Source organism: Pyxicephalus adspersus, chromosome 4, assembly GCF_032062135.1.
Source record: "Pyxicephalus adspersus chromosome 4, UCB_Pads_2.0, whole genome shotgun sequence".
Lineage (NCBI taxonomy): Eukaryota > Metazoa > Chordata > Amphibia > Anura > Pyxicephalidae > Pyxicephalus > Pyxicephalus adspersus.
Window position 1 is genome coordinate 118,206,045 of NC_092861.1, and position 22,404 is coordinate 118,228,448.

Here is a 22,404-nt window from a genome sequence, read left to right on the forward strand (position 1 = left end):
ACACAAACAACTAACAAAGAAGAGGTTAAATATAAAATCTTTTAACACCTTGCATTTACTAATGCTTGCAGAGTCATAACATACAGAAAAAGATGATTCTATCTCTGAATCCAAACAATGGCCCTGATTTATTAAACATCTCTAGGGCTGGAGAGTATACACTTTCATCAGTGAAGCTGGGTGATCCAGAAAATCTGTAATGAATTTCTTAAAAGTCATTTGCTATTTGTTAGAAAATGTTTTGAATCTTGGACCAGATATATTCCAGGTTTGCTGGATCACCCAAACTTCACTGATGAAAGTATATCCTCTCCAGCCTTGGAGAACTTTAATAAATCAGGCCTAATGTTTCCAAAGTAGCCTTTACATAGGCAAGGGGTTTTATATCTTGCTTTTCCTCCACTGAAGATCATACACACAAAAGACAGATCGTTAGCAAGTTACTTTTTCAGCCATTTACCAAGAACTGTCATCTAGGGGTCTTTACAGACCAGGAAGGCCACCGCTTTGTCCTTTCTGCACCCCTTTGCTCCCTCAGATTCACCCAAACTACTTGTTTTTGTTTGGGGAGAGGGGTAGAATGGGTGCAGTTACCTTTACGTCCAGTTGTGCAGAGACAGAGTTTAACCATAATTTACTTAGGTTAGTAGTGAAAATTAATTTTGCAAGCAAACCTAATCCTGTACAAGGAAATGTAAAAAAAAACATGACTTTTTGTTTGTGCATGACTGAATGGCTGAGGCCAGCAAAACTTCACCTCAATTACTAAACTAAATGAATCATCCCACGCAGAGCGTGTTACTTGTCAAGCAGAAAAGCAAGGTAAGCACAGCTCACACCTGATGTCCAGAATCAGAGCCGGTGGGGGACATTTTCCCAGATAACTGGTAATTGGTGCAAGTAAAAACCGTACTTATACAGCTGATCAGCCCATTGCTTGTGGGAACCCAATTTAAAGAATTCCTATACTTCTTATACATATATACAGTGTATTATAAACAGAATTTATGTTCATAATACACTGTATAACCCAAATATGCCAAACCACAGAGCGACCAAGTCTTGCAGTTCTCACAAATGTAGGCAGTTATATAGCTCATATAGAATCATTTAGAAGCAATAGGTCATTCTAGGTTATCTACGAGAGGTCACCAATTGTTACCCTAGGGAGGACATAGATATTGCACAGATGTACATTATTATTTTAAATTGAACAAAGTAAAATAATGATCTTTTTTTTTTTACAACAGCTTTTATTTTGTACACTGTGGGCCACAAAACAGAGCAAACACACTACAAAGTCTACCCACTGAGAGTGCAGAAAACAAAGGGAGACAACAAGCTTCAGGAGCCAAAAATCAACAACTTTGGCGAACACCAGCAAGAAGAATGTGCATCTGTTCTCTGTAATACAACAGCAATAGAGGACTGTAAAGGTCAAGACTCAATGTGAAAGAGAAAAGGTTCTGTATCCATAAATACAACCGGTCTGTCAAAAGGTTTATATCTGAATGATCAGATAACAAAAATTGCACAAAATTATGCAGACACCATTTGTACTAAAAATGTATGCATAACATCTTTCTAATGGCAATACATTATCTGTAGTTCAAGAAGAACTAAACTAGAAGTTAAGACTATTTTGAGGGAGCTATTTGCACTGGGACATTGCATCAATATAATGTCTATGCAGCGTTTTGCAGCATTTTCATTTCATGCATGCAAGATCAAGGTGCAGGTGCACAATTTTTTGCATTGTCATAGCCATTGTTAATCACAGGATAGGTGGGCTTTACTATAGGAGCAGCTCGATAGGAATGATAAGAAGTTAGTAAGATGGTTCTTATTGTCAATATATTATATATATATATATACACACACATACTATCTGCATTCCTAAAGCTTTATTTGTGGGTTTAGATACATTTCAGACAGAGTTATTTTGCATTTTCAGAACTCTTGCTGGTATTTTAGAAACATATAAAACCATCAAACATTTTGGATGGAGTACTGAAGGCTGCTGGTTTTCGTCTATTATGTGAGGGGTCTCCTTGGAATATTTCTCCTCCATTTTTGTTCTCAAAAGTTTTGGCTCATTCCCAGTAGAGTGAGAGCAGAGCAACCAGAGCAGCATTTCCTAATGTTTTTAACATTGGGGAACCCTTGAAATAACTTTCAGGTCTTCACGGGGACCCCACTATAAATAATATTATAATCCACAACACAATATGTAGTGGTCAGTGGAAAATGCTTCTTACATTGATGGCCAGCAAAAAGAAAGTCACCCCTACAGATCATTGGTAACACTTAAATTAACCTCAGAGGCACAAATTGCTCAATGAACCCCAGCAGCCCCTGGAGGATCCCTAAGATTCCATGGAACCCTGGCTGAGAAATACTGAATTAGAATAATTTGCCCCAAGACAGCAGGAAAAACCCAACAGTAATTCTAAGCACTCTAACCAAATATAAAAACTACTTAAAGTACAGTTCAAAGACGAAATTCTTTTTAATGCAAACATAATTTGTAAGTTATGAATAACCTATACATGCGAAGTGCATTACAGAGGTCATAGGGTAGCCACACCTCCCACTTCAATGTTCTCCCCAGCCCCTTTTAGCTGGGTGCAGCACCCGGCACTTTTCAGTAACCACCCGGCAGTTTTTGAGTGGTTACTGAAGAGTTTGAGGAAAAATACAAGGGCCACCACCCACCTATAATTTCTTCCCACCCAGCACAAATAAAATTTCTGGGTTAAACACTGCATTTAGTACATAGTTATACTCCTAGGAAGCAGAGTTGGTACAATTCTTTCAAAATACAATGCAAGAGATAGAACCTCTGTTGAGTTTCCATCGCTGTCTGTGTTTGCACCGTGGAGATACTTCCTTGTGTCTGGTTTGGGAACACAAAGGATAATTAGATGAATTCCCAAATCAGGAAGTCACAACTAGAACAAGTGTCCCTATAGGAAAATTCTGCTGTTCTACTGGGAATTATAACATAACAGGTTTCCTTTTCCATTCAGTCACAGTTTGATATGAAGACATCGGACGGACCCGACAGAGGTTATATGGTTATTTCTTACTCTGTGTCATCAGTCCACATGCTGTTTTGGAAGATCAACTGGTAACTTTTTTATGTTTTAATTCTTTCATTTGGTGTGTCTTTCCACTTCCTAAAAGTAAAACTACAATCCATAACATCTAAGAGCTTTTAGTTGGTTTGGCCAAATGCTCCAAAAACACTATACTCTGATGTGCAATTCTTAATTATAACCTAAATTTCCCTCAAATCTAAAATTTGTAGCCTAGGAAGTAAACAGCTAGAAATGAAAAGGTTAAAAATATAAAACTTCCTTAAAGGGCTAAGTAAAAAGAACCTGAAAACATTTTTACAGTCTTAACTTCCCGGCAAATGCAAATATTGAAGCACAAAACCAGTATCCTTGATCTTTGTACCTAATGCAATTAAGGAATTTCATTACGGGTTATGAAAGTTAGAAATGTTTGTGCCGGCAATATCACTGCATCCAACTAACAGAGAAATGCTTTTGTTTAGGTCTACTGACTATTCTCTTTAGTACTTTGTGTGTAAAAAAAAAAAGAAGGAAAAAAAAATTACAGCTATTGCCCACAATGACTAATGTGAAATATTTTTTCTAAAGAATAGGTGATATGATCGGTCATTATGGGCAACAGCTCTGCTTCTGTTCTACGTTCTCCTTATTCCTATATAAAACAAACATTTTCTGACTTTATGGATCACAGGTGGATTGAAAATTAACCAACACAAAACAATTTATCCTGTCAAATAATCATTAAAACAGAAATAATAAATTATAGAAATAACAATTATAGTGTAATATAGTCTCCTAGATTGTAAGCTCCTCGGGGCAGGGTCCTCTCATCCTCCAGTGTCACTGTCTGTATCTGTCTGTGATTTGCTACCCCTATTTAATGTACAGCGCTATATAAATACTAGTTATCAATAATAACAATATTAATAGTAATCACAAAAACTTTCTTAGAACGGGGAAACTTCCTAAATAAAGCCCCCTATAAGAGAAGACTCCTAGTACTTACCCCATGGGAGGGTGGTCACCACATTTCAATCTTCTTAGAGATATGGCCTCAAGAAGAAATTTCAAAATGTGACACTTTCAGGTGCATTGTATGTCTGAACCCCCTCCTGTGCCGATCCCTACGTTACTAAAGGAAGCAATAGTAATGTATGGGGCCAGCAGGAGGAACCACAGACAACAGCAAGGGACCAGCTGAATTCAGATTCTGCTGGAAGCTGTGGCTCTAAATATAAATGAAGACTTTGCCACTTGTTAGGGAGCCAATTAATAAAAGTCTCTCTTTATGAAAAAAAAGCTCCAACTAAAACTTGAGAAAACTTTGCTATAAAGAACCAGTAAAAGCCGGCACTCCTATAGTATTCATATTTTATTACTTTACAAATGGCAGGTACATCCGTCACATCCTTTGTCTACACTTTGTTGAGCAAGGATATCTAAACTATTCCTCCTCAATACTATTTACAACAGCCAGAGAGCTCCACAGATTAAAAATTAACCAGCGTCAATCTGTTCATATAATCTTACAACTGTATCTTGTAGGTGAAGGAAAATTTGCCAACATGTACCACATCTTAAACTATGAATCCTTCACATAACAGTCACATGACTTGATATGGCGGGAACAATAAGTCACATCACCACCGATAGGTGCCACAGGAACCAAGCCAGGGGAATGGTATATTACTCCACTTCTGCACAGGCTAAGGTGAGGTTTAAGCAGGGGGGGCACAACATACCTTGTGTGGAGTACAAAGTTTACTTTCTATAGTTTTCCACATTGGCACAACCACCCGTTTAGGTGACAACTCACCAATCTGTGATCACTTTCAGTTCTGGTGACAATGGGAACCAGGATCAAGGCAGACAGACTGACTTTCTTCCATAGAGAAGCAGACAGCAATAAACCAAGGTTCTATCCCAGGGGTCTACAAAGTTTTTGTTTTTTTAACAAAAGGACCTGTCCTTCAGACTTAAGGGTGGTCACTGAGTGTAGAAAATACCCCAGCATTAGTGGGAGGAAAAAAAGACTAGCGCTTGTGATCAGCGGAGGAAACAGCATCCCCCACCATCACCAGTGCTCCTGTGATCAGTGGAAGCAATAAGGACCCCCTTTGCTGGTGCGTCAGCATTGGGGCATCAGCGGAGGGACCGGCGAGCCCCCTCCCCGTCATTGGGGCATCAGCGGAGGGAACGGCGAGCCCCCCCCCAAGGATAAGGGATCCCCCAGGAGCAGGGATCCCCCCCCAGGATCTGACAGACCACCCCACTGACTGGACAATCATTGAGCAATCCTCACACGTCAGCTCCACAAGTCCTCCTCCCCCTGCCATGCTGCCACTACTACCAGGACCCCTCGTTTACCTTTCTGCCGCTGACAGAGCTCCCCGAGTACATATAATAGGCGATTCCCAGTAACCACAGGAAGGCGAAACACAATAAGATCCGAGATTTCCTCCTCATTGCTCTTCAATAGCACCAGGCAGAGAATACTGACAGAAGAGAGAGCCGTACGCTAGCTGACGACCGTCCTCCCTCCTCCTCCGCCGCCTCCGTGCAGCGTCAATCAATCCCACCCTCTACCTCTGGCTCTCCTTTTGGCACTGACTCGTTTGACTGCAACAAGGCCAGCAAGCAGGAAACAGCGAGCATCATCAGGTCATAGGGCAAAGGTTAAGCTGTGTCTGGTCAGCCAATCGGAGATCACGGAGGGGGTTGCCGGTAGAGAAGGGTGGGATCACTCGCGTTGCCATGGTTACTGTACGCCGTTTCTTCTGGGCTGTATTCCACCTTCTTTGGCTGCGGGAAGGGGCAGCTGCCGAGTTCCTGAGATTATTTTTTCTATATGTTCAATTGTGTACAGTAGGAATGTACAGTACTGTGATTGGGGTTTATATACAAGTGTGCAGAGGAAATGTCCTAATAAAAGTTGGCTGCTGAAACCAATATTCTGTTTTGTTCCTTTCATACATACAGACCATAGTGACTAAAAGTCAATGTACGGGCAATTCTATTGGATAATAGAATTCCTAATATTTTATTTCTTGTGTACTATTGGGGGAATTTCCAGTCACTTCCTGTCCAGGAGCCTGGTGCAACAGGAAGTTAGAGGAATTACTCCAGGTTTCAGGCATTAAAACAGAATAAACTTCGATATAGTTATCTGTCCCCCGTTCTATCCCAGGGTGCCACAATCTTTGGCCATCTTGATTGGCTGGGATGACACGGTAACTCCCACACAAGCTGGGAGCTGGGATTGCACATGTGCAGCTCAGGTGTTGGCTGTTCCAGGCAGGTAGAAATGGTTATTGCGGAAGGGATATCGCCTGTCCCTTTGTACAGTAATACCATGCCTGATCCTAAATTTGTAAGAAAATTAAACAATTATTTGCTCTTCCCAGAGCTCCAAGTACCACTACTATCATTTTCAGGTGTGTTAAATGCTTGATCCCCTATTGCATGCTGTTTTCTCGCCATCCCCTGGGTCACTGCTATGCCATGTAGTGATGAAGCAGCTAGCAGGAGGCACCACATAATCCAAGAGGGTTGGCACTCCATGACAGTGCTTACCAACCTTTCAGACCTTACAAACCACTAAATCCATGAAATTTGGACCGCACATGCGGGGGGAGCTGTGTGTCACCTAAAAGGGAATGAACTTGCCGGAACCCGGCCCCTCTCCAATTGCAGGCTCCAATCTGCTTGCTAAACATCCTGGGGGGACAGTAGTGCAAGGCTGTGGACACAACTTTTGTCTGTCCCCCCAGGATGTTTAGCAAGCAGGTCTGAGCCAGCGATGGGAGAGTGGGCAAGTTGTGTCCATACAGGGGACAGAGCCGCGGACCACCAAAATGTTCTCATAGACCACCAGTGGTGTCTGGACTTATACAACAGAAGCAGTGCCTGACGTTGCCAGGTGAGGGCCCCTGTGCAGGACTGACTTAAAACCCCCAACCAAGCTGATTTAGGGCCCCATGGGGGTCCCTTGTGGCTGAGAAGGGGCCCTGTGTAGTGGCTCAGCTTGCTCCTCTCTTTGTCTGCCCCTGAAGAGTGGAAAGAATGGGCTTGCTGCCTGCCATACAGATAAATATTTACCTGCTTCTTTCACACGAGTTAGTTAAAGGCCCAACTGCAAAAGACTGGATCATGTATAATTCCCTCACTTTTTTGCTCTGGTGAGTCAGGAAGCCATATAAAGCAATACCAAACCTACAGATATTGTTAGAGTGGTCCTGAACTCAAAAAAATATAGATTTTGCTATAGACATGCTATAGACAAACCTGGCAGCATTTAGGTAGTGGGGGGTTTGTGATGGGGAAAATGGGTGTGTGGCAATGTTGGGGGTGGTTATAAGTTGAAGTGGTTGTATTGTGTACCAATAATAGGCAATAGCATGAAGGTGACACTGACAGGCAGATATTACTAACAACCAGAATAGATTGGTCAGGATGGTGGGAGTTACCAATCGGTGCAGTGCAGTGTTCCTGTCTGCTAGTCATGATATAACTAAAGTTCCACTTTGAAAAATACACAATCAGGCAGGTGGTTTTTACAAAAGGGTACAGGCAATGTCCCTTCTGCAAAACCTGTTCTTACCTGCCTAGATTTTGCTGTGCTGCGCATCCTTGCGCATGCCAAGAGTGTGATCCCAGCCAATCAGGATAAACAAAGGTTGTCTCTAGGAAGAAAAGAAGAAGGAAGATTGCGGCTCTCTTGATGGAAGGCCAGATCAGATTTAGAAAAGGAAGTGGTCAGGAAAAAGTTAGGGCATGTTCACACTTTCGAAAAGCGCAATATACAGCAACTCACAGCAGTGCATTGGCAAGGTGCATTAGGGGTGCCAATTAGAATAGGCACATTAGAATGTGCCTTTGATTTTGTTATCACAAAACAGGTCAGGTCACCTTATTCTATTTGTGAACATTTGGCATAAAAAATTACTGAATTGTCTCTACTCTAGAATTCAAGAGGGCATACAAACTCTTATACACTAAGAGACATAATGTGATTCCAAAAGGCAAAGGACAATTGTTTTTTCTATTGATAGATAGATGTAGACTTGAAGTAAACTAAAGAGATCAGCATAACACAACCACAACGCAGAACTTTGCTATGTATGGGCAGATATGTCTACATGTCTATACAAAAACTATATAAACCATATAAAAATGTACAAACTATACAAAGAAATAGGGTTTTAAAAACATCTGTTCCACACTCCTATGATAAGTTGAATATTTTCCTAAATTGTGGATATATTGGTGGAACCAGAAGAACCACATGCATAGATCTTTTGCAAAATAAGCCTAATAATTTAAATGGAGCATCTGCTAAAATATTATAGCATATAATAAAAACCACCTTGCCAGAACTAATGAAAATTGTATGGTATAATATTTAGTAGATCTGGAAATTGGCTGCTAAAATATACTGCAAAGTACAATTTTGGCTCTAAAAGCTCCATTCCATATGAAAATTGTACCTCTCTTCCTGTCCGGTTTATTATTATTAAAAAGTATTTATATAGTGACAACATATTACCTATTACAACATATTGTGCTGTAATAATAAACAAAGTTTGTACTATTCTCTATCTTTAGGTACAACTAAGGTCTGTACCCTTCTTTCAAGGTGCAACTAAAATTAGCACCCTTCTCTCTCCTTAGGTCCATATAAGTTCTGTACCCTTCTTTGTCTCTAGGTCTAGCTAAAATAGGTCCAGCTAAAATCTGTACCCCTGTTTCCCTATGTCTAACTAAAACCTGTACCCATCTTTGTCCCTAGGTCCAATTAAGGTCTCTACTGTTCTTCTTTAGGTCCAAGTAAAGTCTGTACCCGTCTGTGTCCCTGGGTCCAGCTAAGGTCTAGACCCTTTTTTCCCACATAAGTCCCATCTAAGGTTTGTACCACAATTTGTCCCTAGGTCTGACTAAGATCCAAGGTTAACGTTAACAGTAAAAGTGTTAATAAATTCTGCTGCCTATACCTACCTACCTAGTTTTCTTTCCTTTACTAATGCATTTTCCTTCAGATGGTTAGTTTGTGTTACCGAGGTTTGTGAGAAATTTACATTAAGACAAGCAATGTCTAGAAATATGCACAAAACTGAAGCTGATCTGAGAGGTTCCAGAACTACAATTTTATTTGTGTACCAAAAATATCTTTACTGAACCAGATGAAATTGTAATTTACTGTATTGAGGAAACTATCAAAAGGCTATGTTTTCCAACCCAAGTGGCTCCTGTGACACTTATGACAAAAGTAAGTGTATTACTTGAATTTCGCCACATCCAAAAAATTACATAGATTTGAAAACAGCCAGTGATGAACACATACTGCATTAGACTTCTATTTAATCTACAGCGCTGCAAATTATGTTGGCTCTGTATAAATCCTGTTTTTTATTATTATTATTATTATTATTATTAATAATAATGTCTGCAGTACATGACCATCTCCCATAGCATGTTTGCTGTCTCTGACCAGCTCCCGAAGCATGTTATTAGTTTCTGATTATAGTAAATCTGGCCAGCTTCTACAGCCTCTCTGCAGTCTATGACTCTCTTCTCTAAAACGTCTCTGCAATCTCTTACCATCCTTTGCAACATTCCTACAATCTCTCATCAACTGCTTTAGCATGCCTTTAATATTTTCCATTTTTAGTAGCATTTTTCTATGTCTCTGACTGTTATGTACTGCATTAACTACATTGATTTCCTGTAGAGCTATTTTGTGATGTCAAAGGGAACACTTGAAGGTCCCCTATAATAAATACATTGACCATCACTACTGTAAAAAAATCAGATTATAGTTAGTAGACTGATGAAAATGTAATTACACAAATGTTGCACTATTTTTTGTCCACAATAATACTGATTGAAATTGTGAAAATGTTCATGTTCCGTAACATAATTAGCTAAATAGCTGAGATATCAGTAAAAAATTGAAAGGTTGGATGTAGACCGGAACACTTGGCATTGCTAGGGACAACAAGAACAATAGATAAGAATATAATATTTTTATTTTGTCCTATATGTATACCACTGGATATTAGGATCATTGATGCAATTTGTTTTTCATGTTAATGTGTCACAAACTGATTATATAATGAAAAGTGAGAAACATGTATGATAACAAAACGTATACAGGCAGATGTGAATAAACATGCAATGGACATGCATGGCTTGTTTGCTGTTAACTTTGCATAAGATATTTCCCTGAAAAATCTTGAATTTAAAAGTCACCTAGTTTGGGGTTACAGCTACATGCTCGTAATTTTTGCTTGTTTGTGAAGAATTGATTTAATTCATGAATTACATAAACTTTTTTAGTCGCTGACAGCTGATGTTTCCAGAGGTGTGTTGGCAGCTTCACCTTGATGTTCTTGTTCAGACATTTGACTTGCGTCAGCAATCTCAGCACTTTCAAAAGTTTCAAAATATCTCTAGGAAAAAAAAGATTTAAAATATTAAGTGATATTAAACTTTTCTATTTGGTTGGTTAATTTCTTGGTGGCACATTGGATCTTACATACAAGTGAGGCCTGTAGGATCCATTGTCCACATATTAAATGTCCTCATGTGCACACCACTTCTTTTTTACATGCACCAAAAAAAATGCAACAATAATCCAGCCTCTGTTTACTTGCACCTGGAATGCTGCCCATCCAGTCAAAACAGTGACAATGGTCCTTTGATTTTCAGCACTTATGTTTTGTTGCTTTGAAATTCGTCCAATTTTATAGGCCTTTATAGGACACATACTTTATAGGACACATGAACATCTATTTCTTTATGTGCAATATGTAAAACGTACTTCTGCAAATCAATTTTAAAGCTTTCGGATAGCTTCAAACATTTTGTTGGAAACTAGTTAAAGCTTTTAAAGTATAACTCCAGACATAACTTAGGTTTGGACAGCATGTGGGATTTGTACTCATGTTATATGAAGTATGAAGTAAATGGGAGAGTCATGATGATGATCCAAATCAACCTATGCTATTTCTTCTGCTGAATTAACCTGTATCACATCTGTTGCAAGAAAATATGATAACCCATGACTGTGCTTAGAATAAGGTATACATTAAATGATATATACAAAATAAAAAAGGGATAAAATACCACATAAAACAACACATATGTGTCTTTCAGAATATTATATGATAAGAGGAGAAGTTTGAAAGAAATATTAATTGTAATAATAATAATAACATACAATTGTAATAACAATAAAGTAAACACTAGTTAAGAGGAGTAAATGACACTCACTATCTAAGATGTATTATTAAAAAGATTAAATTACTCAAGTCACTGGGTCTAGGCTTTTTTAAAACTGGAGAAGATAGACCATCATGGGAGAACCTGGGTGATCCAGCAAACCTGGAACTGATTTCTTAAAAATAATTTACCAATATCTGGCAAAATGTTCAATCCCACGCCAAATTCATTCCAGTGTTTGCTGGATCACCTAGGTTCTCCTATGATGGTCTATCTTCTCCAGTCTTGGAAAGCTTTATTAATTCAGACCAATTGTGTCACAGGCTCCAGTCCTTCAATGTAAAACACTCAGTGCCAATAGTTCTCTTTCAGAGATGTGTTTGCTTGTAGCTGGCATATGTGCAGTTACATATCCCATTTATTTCTTTAGCCCAGTGGTATCTGATATGTGCCAAGTCCTGTACAATGGTGTGCTGCTGTTGAACTGACTAAAGCATTTAGCTTCTAAAAATGTTAAGTTACTTGATACACTATAGAGGTATTTGCTGTTTCTTTGTATGTTTTGAGTTTTTATCGATGTTCGGGGCCTTTTTAGGAAGATTTTGTATTGTCACCTGGACTGATGGTAAGAAGACCGCAAGTAAAAACTCACAAAGATAAGCAGGAAATTACTAATACAGTACACTGAGCACTGAGTTTGTGCAGCCTGTCTGACACTGCCATTGGTGCTGTGTAGCTTGCTTACACTGCTGCACATTATTTAGGCCAACAGATAGTACAAGCATTGTCTTAAATAAGCATTAGTAACCTGAGGGGAATAGGGCTGGAGACAAAAAGAGGCAGCTTGGGACATATAGTCTCCTACTATAATATAGATGCAAATGTCCAGCTCAGCTGCAAATATACAGAGGAGATCATTTTACATGTTATAAACCTAGCTCAAATTATTGCTTTATTTGCAACTAAACTTGTGTAACACATACTACTTTAATTCTAAAAAATAAGCCAAAGTATGTTTTTCTTTGATGAGTAATGCCTACCTGATTTATTTTAGACTGCATATATTGCAATTATTTTGCTATTCGGAAGGGAATAAATGACAGGTAGCATATTTATGGTTTCGCAGAATAATTTTGTTCAGTCACTATTCTCATGTGACAGTGTTGGTGATGCTTGTTGATTGGCATTTATTTTTGATGACTGACTGTTCAGTTATCCCTCTTTTCTGGTACATCCACTGCATAAATTATTATTGACTCACATGCCAATGAAAAGAAAAAATGCATCATTATACTGTATATATTAGGGTCTGCCTTTTCTATTTTAAAATGCATAAGTTATATTAGGAGCTATTCCAAAAGAAATATATATATATATTTACACACACCAACTTTACAGATTACTGTCTATGTCTCCATTAAGATATTATTCCTCCCTTCCTATTCCAGAGATACAACCGAGAGTTACAGGAAATATCTCTGTCAACTGTAATTTTTTTAATTTTCACTATCTGTCCTTTTGACATTAGGACAGGGAATGTGAATAAATACCACCAACAGAGACAAAGACTAATATAAAACCAAATAGGGTTTATAACCCTTCCACAAAGCATACACAATTATTGGAAAGTTTGGCTGAAGCTTCACTTTACTTTTAATTCCACATCACCTCTAATAAGCTGAAGGTAATTTATGTTAACTGTAAAGCTCTCAAATCTAAAATAGTCCTAAATTTAGAAACAAAATATATAACACCTTTTCTTTCTGTGAGTGGATGTAATCTTTTTAACCTAGGCAAGTTTCTATTGAATCTTTTGGGTTTCATATGCAAAATATTTCAATTTTAAAAGCATTAGGTAAATCCCTTCATGCCATTTGTAAGGTTATATGGAGGAGAAATGATACAGGAGAAAAGGAGTGTAATTAATTCTGCCCTTCACAGTTTTATTCATGAATACCATTTTAACATAATGTTCAATGAAATTTTATTTGATCATTTAAAAAACTATATTTCTTTCGGTTGTCATGGTAAAAAGAAGATTCATGTCACCATGATAAACACTCCAGTCTTACTTTCAAAAGGACAAAAACGAAAGGGTCATCTACATGCTTTTAAATGATAAAAATTATGTCAGCTCCCGAATCACAAATAAAAACCATCAATGCTAGAATCTGAGGATTATTCATAAACAGAATTCCAAATTCTAAGATTATTTTCTGAAACCATCTAAAAAGTTGCAGCATGCATTGCAATGCTGCTCTTTTTCCTGGCATTCTCATCTGCAGAAAGTCACCAATCCCTTTTCGGGTTTAATAACATTCAGCATAAATGACCCTACTTTCTTTGGGCCAGGGAGGTCATCAACACCTTGTCACACTTTGTCAGTCCCAGAGTCGGGTCCCAGAGTGAAGTACTACAGGGAGTCTGTGTTGCGCTCAGTGCTATAGACAGCACTAAAAGACTACTGGATTTAAGGTATATTCTAAAGAGAAAAAAAAAATGCAATCAGTGTCTGGAGGTGGATGTGAAAGGTGGTGATGGGATAGTGGCAGAGAAGGCCTCTGTTAGTTTAGGTCTGCACAGAAATTTGCTACCTTGATGATTAAAGGAAATAAAATTAAATGAATAAATGGGTGGGCCAAGGACAACAAAGCTGGGTAGGACAGGACTGGATGATATTTGATGTCCATCAGCCAGAAAAAAGGGCAGGCTCTATTTGACCATGCAGTGAAAATGCAGTTTGCAAATAATTCTGAATTACATTTAGGGAAATGTTAAAAAAAACGGGGATTTTTGCTTTTAAGCGATTGAATGCCTTAAAGTGGAACTAAACTCTACCTATACTCACTTTTCCCTGTTCCGTCGCAGGGTGCCCCCATCGTCTCCTAATCTATTTTATAGATCATTATCATCTTATTTGGCTGGGCTGGGTTCATGAAACTCTTGTGCCTTCATTTAATCCCAGCAAGAGCAGGGGAAGCTGGGATTTGCTAGTATCCTGGTAACCAACGCTAAGCTGCGCATGTTCAATTTAAGAGATTCTTACAGTTTATTGGAGAAATCAGGCAGGTAAGAATGCTTTTTGCAGAAGAGGCAAGACGTATGCATCCTGGGAGGCTCTGAGCTCCCATTTTGTCTTTATCGCTGTGGCAATCAAAACAAAAAGGGGGGGGCTTTACCCTTTTTTTTTTAAAAAAAAGGGGGGTTAAACTCCTCCCCCGAAAATAAGTTATTTTTTCCTTATGTAAAAAAGGTTGTCTAGCCTTTTATGTAAGGTAAAAATTTTAGTTTAGGACAGCTTTAAGTGAAAATGTATACAAAATATTACTTACACACGCCATTTTGTTTGAAACAGTGTTGTAATATGGCCAACATCAACTGGTCCAGCTAATAAGGTATTGAGTTGCTTATGCATTCCTAGGTAGGAAATAGTTATAGGAGAAACATATATTGGGTATCCCAGAGGTTGATCACAGGAAGAGTTGATTAGATTTCTTAATACATGCTTGTTATTCTGAATGCTGCCACGTTCATGATCACGATTACGAAGGAAAATGAGTTCCTGTTGTTGTCCAGCCCATAGCCCTCTAACACATTCTTTGTTGACCTGAAAAGAAAATGTAACGATTCAAATATTAAGAACAAAAATATTACTGATAAAAAAAAATGTAAAATTCCCCAAAGGCAAAGTCCTAATTTATTAAAGCTCTCCAGTCTGAGAGGAGAGTATCATGGGAGAACCTGAGTGATCCAGCAAACCTGAATGGATCTGATTGAGAATTGAAAACATTTGCCAACTATTGGAAAATCCATTCCAGGTTTGCTGGATCACCCATGTACTCCCATAGTAGTCGATCGTCTTCAGTCTTAGAGAGCTTCAATAAATCAAACTCAATGTGCAAAGAAAAAACACTTTCCACTGCCGCTAAACCTATAGATCTGCAATCAGTAAAGTTTATGCACCCAGCTGATTAGACAACTCCAGCTCTGACTCAGCAGGGGGAATGTCAGAACACTGCTTTCAAGCAGAGAAAAGAGCCTTCTTCGCAACATGCAGGTAGGTGACAGGCTTTTTTAATCATGACGTAGCTTCTCTCTAAAGAAAATGAACTGTAAGGCACTAAACACATTTTCTTTTGATGCACCAGCAAAGCATTTAGCAGATACCTTTGATATTTCTATGAGACCAGGTAATGGTTTGGCTTCTACCCATCAACTGGTCATATGGAGTTATAAAAGTTCCAAACTGCACACACTGCAGATTTTGGGTGAAGAAGCTTGCATGAGGTATGCAGCAGACCTTGGTGGCAAGATCATGTTATATGTAGGGTTTTGGGGCTACCACAGCTTAGGGAATAGGGACAAAAGGATAGGAAATTTTGTTTTAAAGTCTCCTTACCTTGCTGCTCATAATAATCCACCAGCCCCACTGTGATCTCACCACTTTAGAGAAAGGGCAAAATTGTTAGGGAACATTTGTTTAAAGGTTTTCTAACCCTTTACATATTAGTGATGTGCAAAAACACTATATTATGCCTTTATGTTTTATTTGCCTCATACATCCCATGTTCACCAACTTATCTGGTTTACTAACCCCACTTGTGCCTTCATAGAAACATTTAGACTACATCTTTGGACATCAGATTAAACCAATTATTACCAAAAAAACAATCTATTTGTCTGCCTACTAGAGCTTTGGAATTAAATAACTGAACTAAACTGATTATTCCTTGCAATAATTCATACTACACAATGCTCATCTATGCTCATCATGGCTAAATGACATTAGGGGCCAATTGTACAAAATGAGTTTTCTTTCAAAAATTAATTTTAGGCAAAGGCAAATCTTGTGTCTGTTTCTAACATAACACCAAAGCTTGGAAAGATTAAATTTTACATAGGACCTGATAGGTTTTTTAAGGAGAAAGGTGAAAAACTGCACCTTTAGGCACAAACTTTCTATTAGATGGCAATGGCCTGCTTTTCCAGGAACTAGACCATTATGAAAAAAAATACATTTTTTATATGCAGAGTTATGATGGTAGACAGTATTAGGCAAACTTAGACAAGAGGGATCTCTTTTACAGTTTCCATCGAATAGAAATTGTTGACTAATAGGCTCATGATTCAACTTCCTGATTGCCCAGATCACTGGTAGGTAAACTGGTCTACTGTCTTCCTGTATTTATATATATATATATATATATATATATATATATATATATATATAAATGCCCTAGCTTTATAAAAGATGGTAAAGTGTAGTGATAAGCAGAAAGCATAGGATTTACTTTTTAATGTTATATTTTACTAATATGGACACGCTACCTCAGTTTCAAATGCTGAAATTAATTTGTGCTTTTCTGATGCTCAATATATTTGGCTGCATTCAGTCTGAAACCCACCCCACTGTGCAGGCACTTGTTACCTGTACAAAGAAACCACACTTAAAGATTCATCAATATTGAAAAAATGTTGCTAACATTAAAGCGATCACAGTGTGCAAAATATGGAAACTGCATGGGCACTGAAGTGCATAATACCTTCCATAGGGTTTAATAGGTGGAAAGAAATGCCATTGTCAGATTATACTGAATCACTCAAATGACAATACAGCCAACAGAGGCAGAACCAGTGAAAACATTCTGTTAATACCTTTATAACTTTAAAGCTAAGGTAACTTTTCTGAAGCATAATCACGCTGTAGTAATCATTCCCTTCATCAACAACATGTCGCAGTGTCAAAAGCTCTTCCTTATTAGAAAGAATTGCAGCCCTCCAAGCAGGATCCTTTTCATCACAAATTACAACCTTTTCTTCAAATACTTTAATTGCATCAAAAAGTGCAGGGTGATCTTCATATTCTTCAGGACAGGCAAACTGACTCTGTGGAAAAAGCCCCAAAAGTTCTTCATAGCACTCCAAAAACTGAGTTTTTAATATTTTATTTTCCACACATTTCCTATTTGTAGTTTGAATGTGATGTCAGAGCCACTATGATGTAACAGCAAAGATTTGTATTTTATACTTACTATGTTCAGTGCTCTCCCCAGCCCCTTTCAGCTAGGCGAACCACACGGTACTTTTCAGTAACCACCTGGCTGTTTTAGGGTGGTTACTGAAGAGTTGGGTCACAGCACAAGGGCTGCCACTGACCTACAATATCTTCCCACCCAGGCTAAAAAAAATTCTGGGTTGAACACTGATGTTAAAGGATTTTCAATATTGATGTGCTATGGTAAACATTCCTATGCAACAAACTATACTCTAATATCAAAGTAAGTATAATGCCAAAGTGTGTATGGTTATGCAGTCAGATATTTTTGTGTTATAGTAACTTTTATGTCACAGTAAAAAATGTGAAGCCTTCCTTATGATAAAATCACAATGAAAATTTAAAGGTAGAAACTGTTACCCCGGTGTTTCATCTGTGGCAGCTTTATAGCAAAGTGGAAAAAAAATCAACTGTTGACTAAAACTCCAATGACATTTTTACAGTCACACTTATTGCTGCTCCTGGATTCCAGAGCTGGGCTCCCTCCCTGATGGGCCTCCATTGGCGTTTTGGGTTCCATCTGGGAACATTGGACGGTGACCCATTAGTAAACTAATCTCCTTATTGGTGCACACATTAAAGATATAGAAGATTGCCATTCAAACATTGTTTAACTACTCCAGTTCTAAGCTCCTATATTGTGATCTGTGTGACATTGTGCTTCCAGTGACCCTGTGTTCTAAGAAAGATGGGATGTAGTGACAAACAGCATCCAGTCTCTTCAGAAAAATCAATGAACCAGCCCATGCCTCCTCATCAGACAGTGCCCTTATAAGCTTTAGACAGGAATCTTTAACTGCGGGTCAATATGTGGTCAGGTTTCACACTCTTGCAACGGAGCTTGTCTAAAACAATATGGCCTTCGCAGCTACCTATTGCAGCATGTTAGATCAATGGGCCTGATTTAATAAAGCCCTGTAAGGCTGCAGAGGATGCACTTTCATCAAATTGGGAAAAACATCCTTATGCTGGAGCTGAGCCCCTGTGCTGTCATGATCTCAGTGATTACCTCTAATTGACTCTAATGTAAGTGACATCTACAGTATACCAGATGCCACACCAGAGATTTTGAAGGTAAGCTAGAAAATGTTCTATAATTTGATGACAACAAGTTAAGATTTTTAGACTCATAGCTAGGCTTGGTATAAACTATACAACACACCTCATTATTGGCATACCATCTCGGTTGCAGCCTTTATGCTGTAGGAATACTTACATGCAGCAGCCTCTGAAAGGCTTGTCTGTGGTTATAACTAACTTAGGTCGAGTCCACAGTCTCCTCCAGCAAGACAACAACCCAAAGCAAAATGTCAGAACTTACACATCTCAACTTACACATCTCAAGAAAAAATATTGTAATTCATTAATCAAGCATTGGTCAAAGAAGTTAAGGTTTGTAATCCAGTGCTTTGGAAAAACACTCCTCTCCCACCAACAATACATCACTGGTTTGGAAGAATAAACAACATTATGTCTATAGAGGATCTGATCACTGCACAAGATGGAAAAACATAAAATTTAAAAATACATGGTTTTACTGAATCCAATATACCACCAACACAAAACACTTGTTACTGATGCGCAGAGCTCAAGAAGAAGAGTTGTAACCTCTTTTCTACATACTTAGGCTAGGTACACACGTGCAATAATTGTTAAAAAACCGATGACTATTATTACTACGATTATTTTAAATGCTGTAACGATACAATCGTTCAAAAATAATCCACCAATAATGTACACACAATAGATACAATCGTTTGAGCGATGCAGGAAGTGACGTGTCCCGGAGAAAGTGTACTGCAGAACCATCTACGATCACTACACGATCGTACACACAATGGATAATGAACGATCGTCGCCCAAACGGATCTGTCAGGAGGGTCGTTCGTTTCAAGCGACATTGCTCGATCATCAGTGTCGTTGGCCTGTTGTTGTGCACTTTTATTGTTAACGATTATCGAACGATTGGTTGTTAATCGTTCCTTTACAACGACAATTATTGCACATGTGTACGTAACTTTATAGATGAAGTTGTCGTGTATATATAACCCTTGCATATACAGAATAGGAATATAATGCTTCTAATAAATAAATAATAAAATGTTTCTCAGTGAGTTAATAAAATGACTGTTTTACTACACTGTTGTTATACTGTATATATTTGTACTGATGTTTTTTATCTAGATGACACAATGGACATTGTATTTGTTATTGTTTTTTTAACTTTATCTTTGTATTTGATTGCTGAATAAAACAAATAAAGTACAAAAAAATGTGGTTGGTTTACTAAATTAATTTATGTTGTCCAAGCAGTAAAGTGTATTATCACTCATGGAATTATTCACTTACTTAGTGAATAAAATAAATGTATTGACTTCAGCCATCCAATCATATGCAACCAAACACCATGTTACTATTCTAGCATTTTCTTGCAAATGATTGGTGCTCTTTGCAAAAATGATTTTAAGGACTGTTTTATGTTGACCAGTGTAAAAATCATAAATTTGGTTGGCTGCCATAGGTTACTGGATATTGGACATCAATATAGCTCCTGCTATTGCATCTTCAAAATATGTTGATACTTGTCTTGGCAAAATTGTCATTAATATAATAAAATACGTGATTGGAAACATACTTGGTGGAGCTTCAAGGACATTCGAATTGCTGGAGAAATAACAGTGTGTATTAAATCCATATCCACAAATACCCATTCTTCTTCTTTGGATATTCGATAATGTCCCTTAAATAATGTATGGAGGCCATGGAGAAATGAGTCTAAACTGAGAAATTAGTAGACAAACACCTGTTAGGATAAGTTAGCTAATATGCAAAAAAGGTGAAATAAAACCAAAGAATTATATTTTCAGGTTAGCCACATTTGAAGCCTTAGAGGGGCAGAGTACCTTTGTAATAGCAAGAAGTAAATTGAATATCCAATCAAGCAAATCAGGTAATTGTTAAAATGCAGTTTTATTGATTTGCCTAAATATAAAATTGACAATATGCCCAGTCTATATAGAATCATAAAATTCATGAATCAAGATTGCCCAGTTCTCTGTAGATGGGACAAATCTATATAGATTTTTAGGTAAAATAAACGTGTAAAGTTTTAATTCTTTTTCAATCACAATCAAGAATGACATTTACTTATTCTCATCTTACTTATCATCATTGACTTAAACTGTGTAAAAGTAGAGACCGGTACTGTGTGAACCACTGGTAATATATTAAAATTATATACTTACATACATACATTACAAAAAAACTTTCAGGCAAGGTCTATTATGCTCTAACAGAGAAACAAAGTTACAGGGAAAAAACATTATCCCCGTTTCCCAAAAGCAAAAGATACTCAATGGATCAATATTCTATAATTTTCTCTTCTTGTAAATAATGACAGCAAATTATATTTAAACAACCTTGCATGGAAGACTGCTCTACATTTCTACAGATTACTGTAAAAAACCCTGACCTATGCTAAGGTTAAAATACTTTTCCTCTAGCACCCCCTTGTTTTTTCATAGGCTTACTATAGTTGGTCCAGTTGTTACCAAATACCTGTTTATTGCTTTGTAATCTCATAGAATTGTTTCATTTTAGTGATCTATAGAGTCAGTCATACATACAATTGATTCTTGGGAAGACACTGCAGTTACTCCTAATCCAAAACAAGTCGTGGCATGGTTATCATATTTCTATCTAGGACTGGGGTTCTGTAAACAATTAAGGAGCAAGGAATGGCAGGGTAAGCTCCACCTTGCATCTTTATTAACTTAAGGTATTTAATAAATCCTGTGCATTTTAAACTTTCTGCAATTTGCTTTCAATGTAAGAGTTACCTAAAGGACAAGTGATGTGTTGCTGTTGCCAGAAGTCTCCTGCCCAAAATGCAAAGTCCAAAAGAAATTGTTACAAGAAAGGAGTCTTCATCAAAATCCACTTTCTAAAATAATTTACAATTAATAATGAATTAACCACAGTGTTAGATAAAAAAAACAACCTGATAAAAAGCATGACAACACTTACATTGTTGACTTATAGGCTAAAATATTACAGAATATTTGCATAAACCAAACTGTTGACAATTACCAAAACACTTCCTTGGCCTTTGGCCATAAGGCCATAGTCTCCATAACTTCCACTGAGGTAAAATATATTGAATTCACCATTAATACATCTCTGAAGAAAGATATAGGATGCTGAAGAAGCCCAACAAATAGCTGACATCTTGGCTGATCATGGCACATAAGTGAGGACAGGTGGCTTGCTAACAAAACTGTAATTACACCAAAAGCGCACATGCAATTGCATCAAATGGCTGAATTTGACATTTAGGTTGGCTAGTTAAAGACAAACAAGCTTGGCAACTTAAGCTGGCTAATTAGAAAATTAATGTTTTCTAAAATATCACATAAAGAAGCAGGAAAGTGTACAAATAAACAGTTCTATGTTCACCATACCTTTGGACTTTGTTTAGCACAGTATTGAATCCAGTCCAGATAAACACTGCAGAAACTGGCTCTTGTAATACCCTGCAGGCATGGAATGTAGTCTTCATCTATGTTAATATTGAACATTGTGTGGTCATTTTCTACATGGTCCCATTTGGTGTATGATTGTAAAGCCTTTTTCATGGATTCATCATTTAGCCACTTAAAAAGCTTTGGTGAATTTGTTGTAAAGTATATTATGCTCTGTGGATAAACACATATATACATAGGCATATTATTTTGCATTACCTAAAGAACAGAACTGCAACTAAAAAAAGGAACACTTAGCTCAGTTATGTATTCATTAAAACATTTTGTCAAACAGAATCTCAAAATATTTTTGGCTCCAATAGCTATTTGGATTTCGTTTTCATATTATCCTCCTAAAAATACACTGCACAGGCTTGCAGGTTAAACACACTAAGGGCATTTGTTACTGAGCTTTTGTTCATTACAAGGAACTTACAAGAAGTTCCTGGCTTTGCCCTCTTCCAGATGAAATAGAAAAATGAGTGTGGGGACATATGACAGCCTAATATCTTAGTATGTAACTGTGCAA

General features: G+C 37.6%; 2 protein-coding genes across 4 annotated transcripts in view; both read right to left on the reverse strand.

The window, feature by feature from the left end:
- The window catches only part of GALNT2 (polypeptide N-acetylgalactosaminyltransferase 2), a gene marked incomplete in the record, with an annotated part of 59,034 nt that extends 53,294 nt beyond the window's left edge, over positions 1 to 5,740 (reverse strand). Inside the window, 1 exon segment of the mRNA XM_072409425.1 lies at positions 5,448 to 5,740. Coding sequence (XP_072265526.1) covers positions 5,448 to 5,546 — 99 coding nt within the window.
- Positions 5,741 to 12,491: 6,751 nt separating this feature from the next.
- Positions 12,492 to 22,404, reverse strand: part of PCNX2 (pecanex 2) — a 56,027-nt gene continuing 46,114 nt past the window's right edge. For 2 of the 3 annotated variants that reach the window (XM_072409427.1, XM_072409426.1), the window contains 5 exons: positions 21,816 to 22,049; positions 21,195 to 21,298; positions 19,991 to 20,135; positions 16,956 to 17,186; positions 12,492 to 14,907 (listed from right to left, as the gene is read on the reverse strand). In XM_072409427.1, coding sequence (XP_072265528.1) covers positions 14,629 to 14,907; positions 16,956 to 17,186; positions 19,991 to 20,135; positions 21,195 to 21,298; positions 21,816 to 22,049 — 993 coding nt within the window. In that variant the 3' untranslated portion in view covers positions 12,492 to 14,628. The remainder of the gene's footprint in view (positions 14,908 to 16,955; positions 17,187 to 19,990; positions 20,136 to 21,194; positions 21,299 to 21,815; positions 22,050 to 22,404) is intronic. The other variant, XM_072409428.1, reaches the window with a different exon arrangement.